The sequence below is a fragment of the Saccoglossus kowalevskii genome, chromosome 12 (assembly GCF_978046115.1).
Source record: "Saccoglossus kowalevskii chromosome 12, keSacKowa6.1, whole genome shotgun sequence".
Taxonomy (NCBI): domain Eukaryota; kingdom Metazoa; phylum Hemichordata; class Enteropneusta; family Harrimaniidae; genus Saccoglossus; species Saccoglossus kowalevskii.
Genome location: NC_140652.1, coordinates 13,146,254 through 13,159,871, shown reverse-complemented (window position 1 = coordinate 13,159,871; position 13,618 = coordinate 13,146,254). Strand labels below are relative to the sequence as shown.

Here is a 13,618-nt window from a genome sequence, read left to right as displayed (position 1 = left end):
CTGGGGAATTACATGTAGCAAGTGATACATGTAATAAGATGGGTGTGTGTTCAGGATAGATATGTTCTGGGGAATTACATGTAGCAAGTAATACATGTAATAAGATGGGTGTGTGTTCAGGATAGATATGTTCTGGGGAATTACATGTAGCAAGTGATACATGTAATAAGATGGGTGTGTGTTCAGGATAGATATGTTCTGGGGAATTACATGTAGCAAGTGATACATGTAATAAGATGGGTGTGTGTTCAGGATAGATATGTTCTGGGGAATTACATGTAGCAAGTAATACATGTAATAAGATGGGTGTGTGTTCAGGATAGATATGTTCTGGGGAATTACATGTAGCAAGTGATATAGGGGGCCAGTTCCGACAAACAGCACAGCTTTTACACCTGATCAGATGCCAAAAACGCTACATTAGTGATGCCTGTATTTCATTAAATAATATGATAGTCTGATCATGCAACACTACAGAGGAGTGGTGTGTGGGTAGACATACATGTACATGTAGAACATGCATGCAGCGCCAACATGGCTCAGATAGTAAACCAATGTTACCACGAAGTGTCAATAATATTTAAGTACAAATAGAATAAAACACTTGCATGGTAATTATATATCTTGTTTTGAGCATAAAACTCAGTAGAGCTTTTAGAGATCTTCAAAAATGCTTTTAGCAGTAATCGTTATATGCCAGAGTATTTTTCTCAGCTTCAAATAATGTTGATATATTAAAGTGTTCACTCTTCCTGAATAAGACACGATTTTCACAGTAAATGCAACACTCTAACTGTAATGAAGAGGTAATCAAGAACACCTCAATCCAAAAGTACTATTTTAATAGACTGTGATTTTGTTCATGTGCTGTACACTCCCAGACAAACTACATTTTAAAATAAGCTTGCAAAAATAAAATTGTGAAGATCACAATTAAACATATCCTGCATTTATAAAAGAACAGGCAAGGTTATTAGACCAAATACTGTAAACACTTTTAATTACTTACTGGGTTTAAATTTAACAATTCATGTAGATACATGCATGTGATATATCTGATACATTAAATCTTTGTAAACACAATGGAACCCATTGTTATACTGGCAAAATTCAAAAAGCTTTTTTCATGCAGTGAGTTTAAAATTATGTTTTCTGCAAATCAGATACTTGTATGTCGATCAGTGATGTTATTTTTTGTTTCATTTACTTCTTTCTATGGAATGAATGACTAGCATTTAGTTGTATAAAAGAAGACTATCATGGAAACTACTGTATTGGTAACTGATGTAGGGCATGAACTTCTGAGTTGTGGGGGAACACATTTTCAAGGTTAAAATTGATAGGAAATTGTCTTGACATTATAGTAATATCATAGGGAATATCAAAGAGCATCTTGGTAATTTCCTTAAATGTCTCTGAAGTTCAAGCCATGTAAACATCAGTGTTTGACATTTTTAGCCACAAAAGGGATCCTTTTGGTGTGAAAAGAACTCACAAATGCTTTAGATGCTATAGCTCTGAGATATTATTTTGTCATATAAATTATAAAAATCAAAATGGTGGCTCAGCCCTAATTGTTTTAAATGACAACATACAATTTATGATTTATTATTAATTTAAATAACAGTGGCCGACACGCAGTGCATGTTTGAATTTCAGGTAAACAAATGCTGTACTTTTCTACACACTACTATAGGATCACAACATCATGCGTCGTGATGCGTCGACCATTTGCCTTTAAATTTATCAATATGTAATACAAAATTATGTGCATGATACATTTATGAATTTTTATTGATAATCCTTAATCAATAAACTCAAAAACTAGGCAGACATACACAGAATACCACCATTATTGAATTATTTCATTGAATTTTTATAAAAAAAAATTGAGGCCCAAGGGAAGTCTTAATAATTTGTTATAGAAAAGCTTTTTCTTAACTGTTCACAGCGTAGTATTATGATAAAATTTCAATTAAACAATAACATGTGAATAAAATTATACTTTTGTGGAAGGAAGTAAAGGGTTTGCTCATTCTAAGATGAGATCAAAGATACTGACAACATTTTTTGATAAATGTAAACAGTACCAACACGGAAAATGTATTTCTGATTATAAATTTATAACAAAACATTCTTTCAAGGTACATGGTAAATGATAAGCTTTTGACAACAGTAATATTTCAAACACACAAATTCATAAATTAACATTAAATACGAAATGGAAAGTCTGATTAAAATGAAACTTAAAATGAGAATATAAAGTTAAAAATAACAACTAAAATTGATGTATAAAAGACAAATTACACGCTTCCAAATACAAAATGTATATTTCTATTAACCTACCTTTGTGTACTAATGATGCACCACAACAAAATGAAAAATCTATGTTTTGTTCTACATAAAAAGGTTTTTAATGTGACAAGTAAAATTGTATAAATACAAAAAAGTCATCAATCGCAAAAAATAAAAATAAAAGATTTCAACCTTAGATTGAGAGCCACTATCACACAAATTTGTTATTACACAGGTATTCACAATTTTCTCAGTGAGGCCTTTGAACATAAATCAGTTAAAATTATTATGATGTTTTGTGTAGATTTGCTGGGATGCTGATTTTGTCATTATTTTGATGCTTATATATGTTATACACATATATGTTTAATTTATTAAAACAAGCGAGTTTCACAGTAAACTGATCAATGTGGCGAATATATGAATGTAGCGGTATTCTTCATAAGAAATTTTCAGGTGTGGCATTTTATTTCTTAGTTCCATAATAAATAGTAAATCCATAAACTGCCAATAGCAGCTTTCTATATATCAGTTTTTAATGGTGGAATCGATCGATCTCAGACCAACAATTGTAGAAAGACACATTTTCAATACCCATTACAGGAATTGTAATTCTGCTATTGACTACCGGTACTTGGAACTTGAAAGCATTTTGAAAAAAATCTGGTTTTACAAATAAACATGTCAAAACCATGCAGATTTGTTTGTATCAATCAATGAAATCTTACATTGATATGGTGTGGCAGTAGAGAGAAGAGAAGTGATTATTAGATTATTGTACACACACTTACATATAACATTTCTATGATAGGATTCTAATTCTGTCGCGCACTATATCACTGTGTCTGTGTCCAATGTAAACAGTAGAAAGTATTCAAATGTGACGTCAATAACCCGTCAATGTCAGCGACAAAGTTTATCCCATATCGGGAAAATTTGTATGTTTGAATGGTGAAAATCAGCAGAAACAATAAAACTCTATTGAGAGTATATTTATTATGATTTAATTATCTGCAGCTATAAATTCAATTTCCTTTCCTTAATCAATCTATCAGTGCCAACAATATTGCCTACTTTTCATTAATAAGTATATATTCCAATAACGTTGATTTCACAGAAATAAAATATTTACCAATTTCCATCACTTCCTAGTATTAGGATAAATCAATAAGCACCACACACCATACAGGATTTGAAGTAAATTGCCAATGAATTTGCATTGGTGTTTTTCTCTGTACAATTCTGCAATTTTGATTTTAAAAATAGTGGCTCTTTCAAATCTGAAGATCAAGCGATCATCCCATACAGCACCCAGGTTGAAAAAGGCTAGCGTTTTTGGGGGGTACTACAGAATATTTTGATTCTATAAATAAATGAAATAAGAGAAATAATTTCATTCAATGTCTATTAGTAGTGCATTTGCTAACATAGATGTGTTTGTGGTCAAAATAAGTCAGGTTATTATAATCCTACAACAACAAAAATGTTGTATTTGTTGGTTTACATGCACTTCTGCATGTACATGTATTTAAGCAATGCACTTAAATATAAAAAATATGGTACATACGAGTTTAATAAATGATTAATATACCCAGGGGTAGGCAAAATATGCTTGTACTCTCAATGAATATTTACTTTGAATGTGAGAAATATGAAAGCGTTTCTAAAAATCCAGGTTTGCTGATCACAGACTAAATGTTAATTAAAAAAAACTTACGAGTATCGATCAAAATTTATGCTGAAAATCTTACATAAAATCGAACAAATAAGGACTTGCATACATACATGTACTCATAGCCAGAAAATCATTGACTAGTTTCATCAAGAGCTAAATCTATGTACTTGTTGCCTGGTAACCAAAGACAACTTGACATAAGTAGCTATAAAATATATATACCAAGATTTCCAGCAGTATGCTTCAAACAAGGTATTCTGTATACAATCACAACACATTTAATAGCTACTGAGCTTCTTACATTACAAAGAGAAATAGAATGCATTTACTATACTATTTCTATTAGAAACAGACCGTCGAAGTACACATCAACCAAAAATTCCATTTTCTGTAAAACCATTTATTTACACTGACATTTAATTTCATTATTATGATGTTTTTAAGCATATTCACTGTTTTAATTTCATGAATTTCCAAAGAAAACAATGAATTTTATTGCTTTTTTTTTTACATGTTCAGGTAAATTTAATTTAGTTGATTTTACTTATCGGCGAAAAAATTGAAATTAAAACACAGTGAATAATTAATGCATTTTACAGTAATAAAAAAATAATGTTATGCTTGATCATTAAAATATGTTTTTTTTTTATCATTTATGCAAGTAAACACACATGCTACTGATGTGCCTACTGTTTAATTATTCACTGGGTTTTATTACCACTTTATTTCGTTTATTGCTAAAAAAAATGAGCTAAATTAAAATCAACTGAACATTTTAATTTAACAATAGTATTTCTTTCCTTCTCAATCTAGTGAATTTAAAACCAAAGGAATATCTGTGCAACATAAATAATTAACCAAGTGAATATTTCTCTATGGTACCTAGTATATTTTTGAAATTTGATCGAGTTTTACTACTAGGGAGAATTGATATTATGTAAAATATGTGAAGGCATAAACTGTGGTACACTGTATTTGATGATCCTCGTGGATTCCGTTTTGTTCTACAGGTCACAGTCATTCAGGAATGGAAGTGAATCTTTGCATTTCCATGCACATCGAAACACTTTTGAAAAGTGTTAGCAAATTGAATTCAAACCACGATCGCAAACATATTCTCCTCAATTCGCATCAAATTAGACCATCATACATTTTCCATCCTATTCCCAGGGACCCAGACTTTAGGAATGATACCTGAGAGTACACAGCTTATAAGATTAGTATGTAAATACCACTGATACTCTTTAAAGCACCTGGTAGCAACTACTAGTGTAGAAACCTTTCACTGTTATATTTTCTGTCGCTTGCAAATACACCAATCAGAAAGCTTCCAGGGAACTAGTCAAAAGACCAAAGGATTATGAATGACTTCAAGGCATTTTTATCAGATCTGACGTTGAAACTGAGTGCCCTCCAGATTCCACAGTTCAATTCCTGTGTGATTCCTTCTTCTTTGTCAAAAAAGTAATTTTTCAGACCTAGATAATTTGAAATACAATTTGTTCTTTCTGAGCCATATATTATACCAGTATGTTTGTATTATTGAGACATTAATAAAGCCCTACGTATTGAGACCCAAACTTTCAATGAGTACATATACATATGTGCTTTAACAAAATGCACTATTTATGAAATCATGGGATATTTAAATTTGATTTTTTGAACATTTCAAAATTCAGACAAAGATTTTTTTTTCAATTTTCGTGATGAATGATATTGGAAACAGCAAATATTTAGGTGAGCAGATTAATCCTAAGACATTTGAGCAAACACTAAAACAGTTTTCATGTTTGTTTTTTTCAGGGTATATTATCGTAACTGTAATTTACATTTGGAAAATGCAGATAGATAATATACAGGATTATCTTTTTGAGTTAAAGTAATCAAATATAAACAAGACATACTTGTACATGTAAATTGAATGGTAATGAATATTTTAATGGATACACATGAAAAAAATCCTTTCATTTATCAATTACGGACTGAGACGTGATGCGAAATAATAATATTATAGTTTATATATCTGCAGAGAAAAGAAAATAAGCACAATACTTACAAAAAGATTAAATAAAAGCCAGTAATTCAAATGAGTGATGGAGTCCATCCATAAGCACAAATTGATTATTTGTTATCTTAAAGTCTATTTCAGTAGCATGTTGCAAAGGATCATGGGAGATGATTCAAGCGACTGACGGGCAATAATTTAACTTTTTTTGGTCTCCCAAAGCACCATACCTTAAAACAAGACGCTTTTTCAGAGTCGTATTTAATAAATACTAAATTTGAAGTCCTACCAGAGACATTACAGATAAAATGAAATACCTAGCCCTATGACAACAATACCAATTGTCATTAAAATAAACCATTATTGCTATATGTCTTTATTCCATTGTACGTGGCAAAACTATAGCTTTTCAGTCGTCACAAAATGCTGTGGGTGGTACCATGCAGCATGATGACGGTTAGAAATGTCCAGACTCAATGTATATATGCTTCTGTTATGTCGTTGCCACCCAAATTAATTCAGGGACTGAACTGTACATATTGCCAAATCCACTGGAACCTTACAAGGCCTGGCCTTGCCAGAATCTATCAATACAAATGATCTTATTTAAAACCAAATCCACAGGGCATAACAAATTTCTTTACTTATAAATTAAATCTTTCCTGCAAGGAGTATAGAGAGCTGCAAGGTAAAACCTGCGCAATTAATACACAAAGGTCAGATTTAAATGTATCCACACCCGGTTAAAGGTCAACCATGTTGCCATAGCAATAACAAGTCAAAGAAATTGATGGTGTTTCTGTAATAATATCAATGCGTGATGTCTGTTAATCAAAATTGCCTTTTTCTTGTGATGAAATTTGCAATATCACAATATTTTTTTATAAAATTACCGTAGTGCATACATAGGTATGAATTACAAATTCATGCATGTATGCATTCGTGTCAGTTGTACATAGGTGGTCACTTGGTGCCAAGTTAAATTGAATTGGTCCAGGCAACAACAAGCATAACCTGCATAGCTATTTTTGGATTTTGTCTGAATGGGGTCTAACCAAACAGGATACACATTAAATAAGATCCTGATACATGAATTGGCAGAACCAGGAACTAACACAACACAATACAATACAGTGTGCATTTCCTTTTAATTACCAGATACGGGAAGTATGAAGCCCAACATTTTTGTTGTGTATTAAACAGTGACAATATGAAAAAATAATGTATACTGTATTTGCTCTGGAAGCACATCTAAATAGAAGTGCACAAATTGCATACACACGCTTCATCATTAAAGTACACCATATTTTTAACACTAATACTGTATTAGCGCTGTGATGATTTGAGGCTTTAAGTTTGATCATTTGCATAATGACATTGATGCATTGTACAGAACATCTTGGGCTAAGTAACAGGCCTAGCCGGTGAATAATAAACATCTTAGTTCCAAGTGCACCTCTCCAGTGCGTTATTCTCCTCTCGGATTTGGTGACCAATACTTGATTTACTTTACTCTGAGAAGTCAGCTCTCAGTTTACAAGCATTTTATTATCATAAGACAGGAAAACAGCGAAATCCTGTACATACTAAAATGTATGCACGTGTTCTTTTTGGTACTGTGACAGTAATTTTGGACCAAACATCACTTTCATTTAAACATAATAAAGAACATATGGTATTCTTTGGATTCAATGCATATATTGTTTTAACTTGACGAATAAGTGATCGCAGGGTTCAAGCCATATCATATCAGTATAGACTCCACCCTATGTAAAATATGTATAACCTCTTTATCTCTTGACTCCGGCAATGTCAAAGGGCCAGTCTGCGTTAATTCTCAAGTTGCACAAATGCTGATTAGACCTACCCCTGTAGATAGATTTATAAGTAACAGTAAACTAGAAATATTTTACTGGTTTAAGAATATCTGAATGATATTATCAGTATATACTGCATGTAACATTATCATAATATCACATACATGTAGCTGCACAACTACATGACCCTCTCTCTAAATGAAACATCCTGGTTTATTGTGGGTGTAGTGTAGCCGTAACCTTTCATACAGGACACTTACATGTACATTTAGTTTTGCCACAGCATTTATATAAACAAATTCCTTGATTTCACCTCATTAAATACCACAAAAAGACTAGACTGATATGTGCATTACAAACATTGAATACTGCGTGATTTTATTCATGATAGGAATTCACTTTACTGAAAAGTGACAATTTGGTACTTTGTCTCAAAAATAATTGTTATTACAATGGAGCATGCTTCACTTGATTATTTGTATTAAAACAAACATCTTTCCTAAAGCAAAGACTAACTAAAATCTCTATAAACCAAATATCTTTAAAACAAGCAACTTTCTAATCCCTGCAGTATTCGGATTTGACTGGGTACACAATATTATGATGCACATTTCTCAGGATTTTTAAGAAAACTTTATTATTATACATCTTTTCCGGATAAAAATTAAAAATGGTCAAAATTGTCACTGGATATCATAGAAAATGGTCAAAATTGTCACTGGATATTATAGGAAATTTTCTCTGGTTTGGAGGTTAGTAAATGCAAGACAAGAAACAATACACAATGTATGTGGTATGTACATTTGCTGTTGTCAGTATTGAAAGTGAATACAGATGAAAGAAAAAAAGCATGAACTTGAAAGCAACATTGGTTTCTCTTACTGTTTATCTGTAATTTTTAAATTCAATCACAAATCGTATGACCCCAATGATTAAGTTATTAGTAAAATTTGAGCGAAATTAAAGAGGTCATTATAAATATAAATTCTATTATTTTGTTAATAAGACAGAGTGCAAGAAATAACATTTCATCAAAAACGACATAAACAAGTGGAAAATCAGATGAAAGTTCAGAATCAGTGTTAGCGACAGAAAAAAAAATTGTTTGAGAGAATTGGACACTAATAGGAGGGCGCCTTAAAATCTAGGCCCATTTTGAGGGTTATACCTTGCTGTTATGGAGCAGGGCATAACCCATAGAACAAGCATATATTGTAAGGCTATGTGAAAGTGCTTGAAACACACTGGGGATAGCGGTAAATGTTTACTGAAGCATGAAAATGTGGATATATGGTAGTTGATATCATGACAACATGATTGTTGTGTAATTTCAGGGGCTTAAGAACTGATGATGTGGAGAAATACAAAATGTCAGCTCTGTTCGTGTAAAATGCCCCAAGGTATAGTAATATAGTAACTTCAAACACTGATTTTGTTCAACTTACATCCAGACCTTCCACTTACCTTGGTTTTCCTTCACTAGCCATGCTCTTAATTAAAGGTTTCCCTGAAATAGTTGTGTAGTTGGTTGGGTAGATCTTAGTAATTTCTGTCAGATATAAAAACATGCATTAGGGCCAGAATAGTTAGTTTTTATAAAAATTTACCAAATTGTTAATGTGACATGTTCGTTAAATTGTAATGAAGGTAATAATAATGCAATCACACAAAACATGAGATACATGTACTATGAATATTGATATAATAACATGAATATTGATTAAATTCTGAATATATAGCGATCAACTACCCGTACATGTATCAATAATGAGCAAATAAGTGTTTACTCAGAACAAATTTACCGATGAGTGACCCTGTGTTTTCATTTACCTTCAATCAGGTGTATTTGAAAACAAAATGCATGAAATTAAAGAAATGTTTTTCAGATTGTCCAATTTCACTGAGGTACCTGACCGAGAAAGATTTGTGAAAATCAGACTTAGATGAAACACTGGTATACAAGTACAAATCCCTGATCAGCATAAAGGAAAATAACCTGTCAAGAGACTGAATGCTCTAGTAAACTGTTCAATTATGAGAAACTGAAAGAGATTAATGACACAAAGAGCAAATTTTATGTTCAACAAAAATGCTGGATAATGCAATTCCTTCCTCTGTTATCAATTACCTTGTCTTAAAATAAACTACAAATACAATTATAGTTCGACTGACCTTAGATTAACAAAGGTCATTGTAAGCCAAATATATACATGTAGGCATTCAGTCACAATAAAAAGACATACACAAATTTAGAAAATCCCCATGGCAATCTGATGTCTTGTTTAGTTGGAATTAATTGGTCATTTCATTATTCAAATCAGACTTTCAGATTATATACAGTCTACATGATTTATCCCATATATCATAGCACTTGACTGTATATTCTCTTCAAACAGAATGATGTCAATAAAGTATTATGACGTCCATGAAATTCAAAATATAACTACCACATGTATCTGTTTTTTTTGAAGATGGATATTTGCAAATATTGTATATACCTGATTTTTCTATGATATTGGGTGTATTGATTTGCCCTAAATGACTATACTGGTACAATGAATCAAATTATACAATATCACTCAATTGAGGACATTCACATTGTATCTCTAATAGAAGCGCACATACATGCAAAATTATTAAAATATGTATTATTTTGAGCATCAAAACACCTTTATGTACCGGTACATGTACTAATAGACTAAATACAATATATTCAGAGCACCTACACGTACAAGAAATGGTACTTCATTTAGTTTATGAGTAGTCAAGATTCACTTGAAGTATCTTTTATTCGATAAATTGCCATAGTTAGGAAAAAGCACAATCTAAAAGAATATGGAGGGAGTGCCCTAATAACCACATGATTGTACTCAGATAAACGTACACTGTACAATGAAATTAGGCTAATTGGAGGAGACAGAAATTTTGCAATAATTGTCTCAATCTTTAATATTTGATAAAAACACAACATTCAGCACCATCAATGATGGGAAACCCTATTGATGGAGCTAAACGTTACTTGCATTAAACGTAAACTTCAATTGACCTAACTGTGATGACACACCCACACAATATGCTAATAACTTTAACAAGGTTTTAATGAAGACATAACTCATGAATATTTTAAAGTGCAATAATTAATAGAAAGCATTTATTATAAAACACTGGAATCATGTATTTGGTCTTGATCCCCACTTTGTACATGCTTTCTATCATACTAAACCGGTCACCAAATTGTGTTTTTTTACACAGATGCTGGCGTGAGCATAGACAAGCCTAAATAGGTTTTGATTGTATACAACAACACCAGTGGCTGTTCCCGGCTCTATGTTACAAGAAGTTCAAGCACTGAATTACAGAGGACAACAATGGATTGGATGACACTACCACCAAAACTTAGACTGTGCTGTGTTGTAAAATTTAGACTATAAAACTGCCATATACATTGTATATGTATCACACCCACAAAGGAAATTACCCACAAAAGTTATGTACAATATTCAGTAATAATAGTGGTACCAGCAAAAGTTATAGTCATAACAATCCTAATGAAAATATTGACAATGGTTAATGACAAAAATCTGATTGCACATGTTGTATGGTTGTTCTCATTGAAAGCAAAGATCACGCCTCCTGAAAACACTGCATGAAGCTTTAACAGAAAAGTAGAATGGATAAATCATTTAGTATTATTAATAAGCTGTACACTTATTATGCAAATAAGATTAATTACAAGAATTGAACTCATTAATACATATGTTTTTATCATGTTACCCACAGTAACAACATTTAGCTGGTTCAGTTATGCAGTGTTCTAAAGCATGTAATTTTCTTTATTTCACTTAAAAAAAAAGAATTTTAATACTTCAGTATTCTCAGGCAAACAAATTTCAAGGTCAAAGTCTCTAAAAAAAAACTTGAAATGAGTGAAGGAAATATTGACTGCTGTGTGAGACATCAAGGCACACTCAGGTGGGCATCTAAACAATCGTGTACATGGCCTTTTTGAATTCCAAACACTGCACAGGTGTTCGTCATTTCATCCGAGTATCTACGATAAAAGACTAGTCGTGCATTAACCTTACTAATGCCTGAGAGATTGTGAAGATATTTTATAGAAGATTATCACAGAGGGTGTTGTTGCCACGGCTTACAGAAATCAATAGTTGAACCTCTATACACGATACATCTTTCATAATAATTAATATCATCTAGATAGTTAAATTGGAGTGATTGAATAGAGCATTGCTACATGTATTAGAATGATCTGAGTGTTCTGTACTATACATCAGTAACTATATGATCAAAATACTGTTACATACTATAATGTATGTATTCTAAATGCATAAATTATTCGCAGGTTTTTAATTTCATTATTTTCGTTGATAAGTGAAATTGTTTTTTTATTATTTTTCACTGATTCATTTCCACGGTCACACATTTGATAATGAACAATCTAAGTGTCATGTCAATTCTATGTCAAGTCAACTTTTGTTACTTTGCCACAATTTGTCCATATTTTTATTTAAAAAGACCTGTAGCCAATGAAATTAATCATATTTGGTACAAAATTAATTACAAAGAATTATACAAAAATACATCAAAATGCTACAACAGATTGTAGAAAAATTTGGCAATTTAAATAGTTAAAAAGCTGCAATGGTAGTCTACATTTGAAATGTTTTAGTCTGTGTCATATGACCTAAATACAATGCATCTATGACAGTGGTATTCTTGTTAATTTCTTCCTGTGAAACTGTTCCCTGCTAAGCCAAGCAAATGTGTCACAACAAATCAGCATTCAATGTGTTGACTCTGAAAGACTAATCTATTCATTAGACAAAACTTCCAATGAATCAGATACAATTTCCATACAGTTGATTTTTGTCTGGCACAGGGGAATCAAAAATAATTATTGTTTCTGATCAACACCTACATGTGGTCCTACTGATAAACGTTGCAAATTACATAAAGTGATGCTGTGTTGCCCCGACAACCATTTCACAAAATGTTTAGACAGTAGATGTGTATTTCCAGTGCAACAACATCAACAGCGTCATCAATGAAAAAAAATATATTACTAATTTATCAACTATAAACCTTTAATAATTTAATAAATTTTAATAAACCTTTAATTTAAGACATTTTTGTAGATTGTTTTAGCTAGATGGCTTGTTACATTATCACATTGTGTAGACTATATTGATCATACCATTTTATAATTGTGAATACGTACTACATCAGTGTCATTAGTTAATCAACTAAATTGTGTTCTTAATGAGAATATTATGTTCAAATGCAGAAAAGACTGTTGAATAATAGAACTGCGGTAGACCACAGTGTGCATTCAAATTTCAGGTAAACAATGTACACAATTTAAATATGTCACATATGACCAATATCACAAATAGTGACAACCACCTCCCTTTATAGCCCTTCCATCATTCAGAACCATCTACATTGTACACGTAAAATTTATTCCCACTGGTACTGTCATGTTTCAATAAAGTGCAAATAAAATCCGAGACGGAAATAAAATGTACCGGTATTTGTATATCAATATAATAAAACTGACTTGTCAAATAGGGCAAACAAATTACTCTCATGGTTTTAATTTCACTAATATTTGCTTGATATGCTCTAGAGTAAATACCTACAAAACAGGTTTTATTTTGGTATGACTTGTAGACAGCCGAAATAATCATATGCACTCCACTGAAGATGCATTTTTGTCAGAGCAAACTGGTGAACTTATAACCCAGTGGAAATAAATGCTTCCTTAAAGTTATCAGTTTTATTTTACACAGAAGCAGTTTAACACCTCTA

The 13,618-nt window shown here is 31.7% G+C and overlaps 1 protein-coding gene across 3 annotated transcripts in view; it reads right to left on the bottom strand.

The window, feature by feature from the left end:
• The window catches only part of LOC100378525 (tubby-related protein 3-like), a 52,872-nt gene that overhangs the window by 37,834 nt on the left and 1,420 nt on the right, over nt 1–13,618 (bottom strand). Inside the window, exon 2 of one of the 3 annotated variants that reach the window (XM_085506434.1) lies at nt 9,257–9,341. The exons of the other annotated variants lie outside the window; for them this stretch is intronic. Coding sequence (XP_085362560.1) covers nt 9,257–9,279 — 23 coding nt within the window. The 5' untranslated portion in view covers nt 9,280–9,341. The remainder of the gene's footprint in view (nt 1–9,256; nt 9,342–13,618) is intronic. 3 annotated transcript variants of the gene reach the window in all.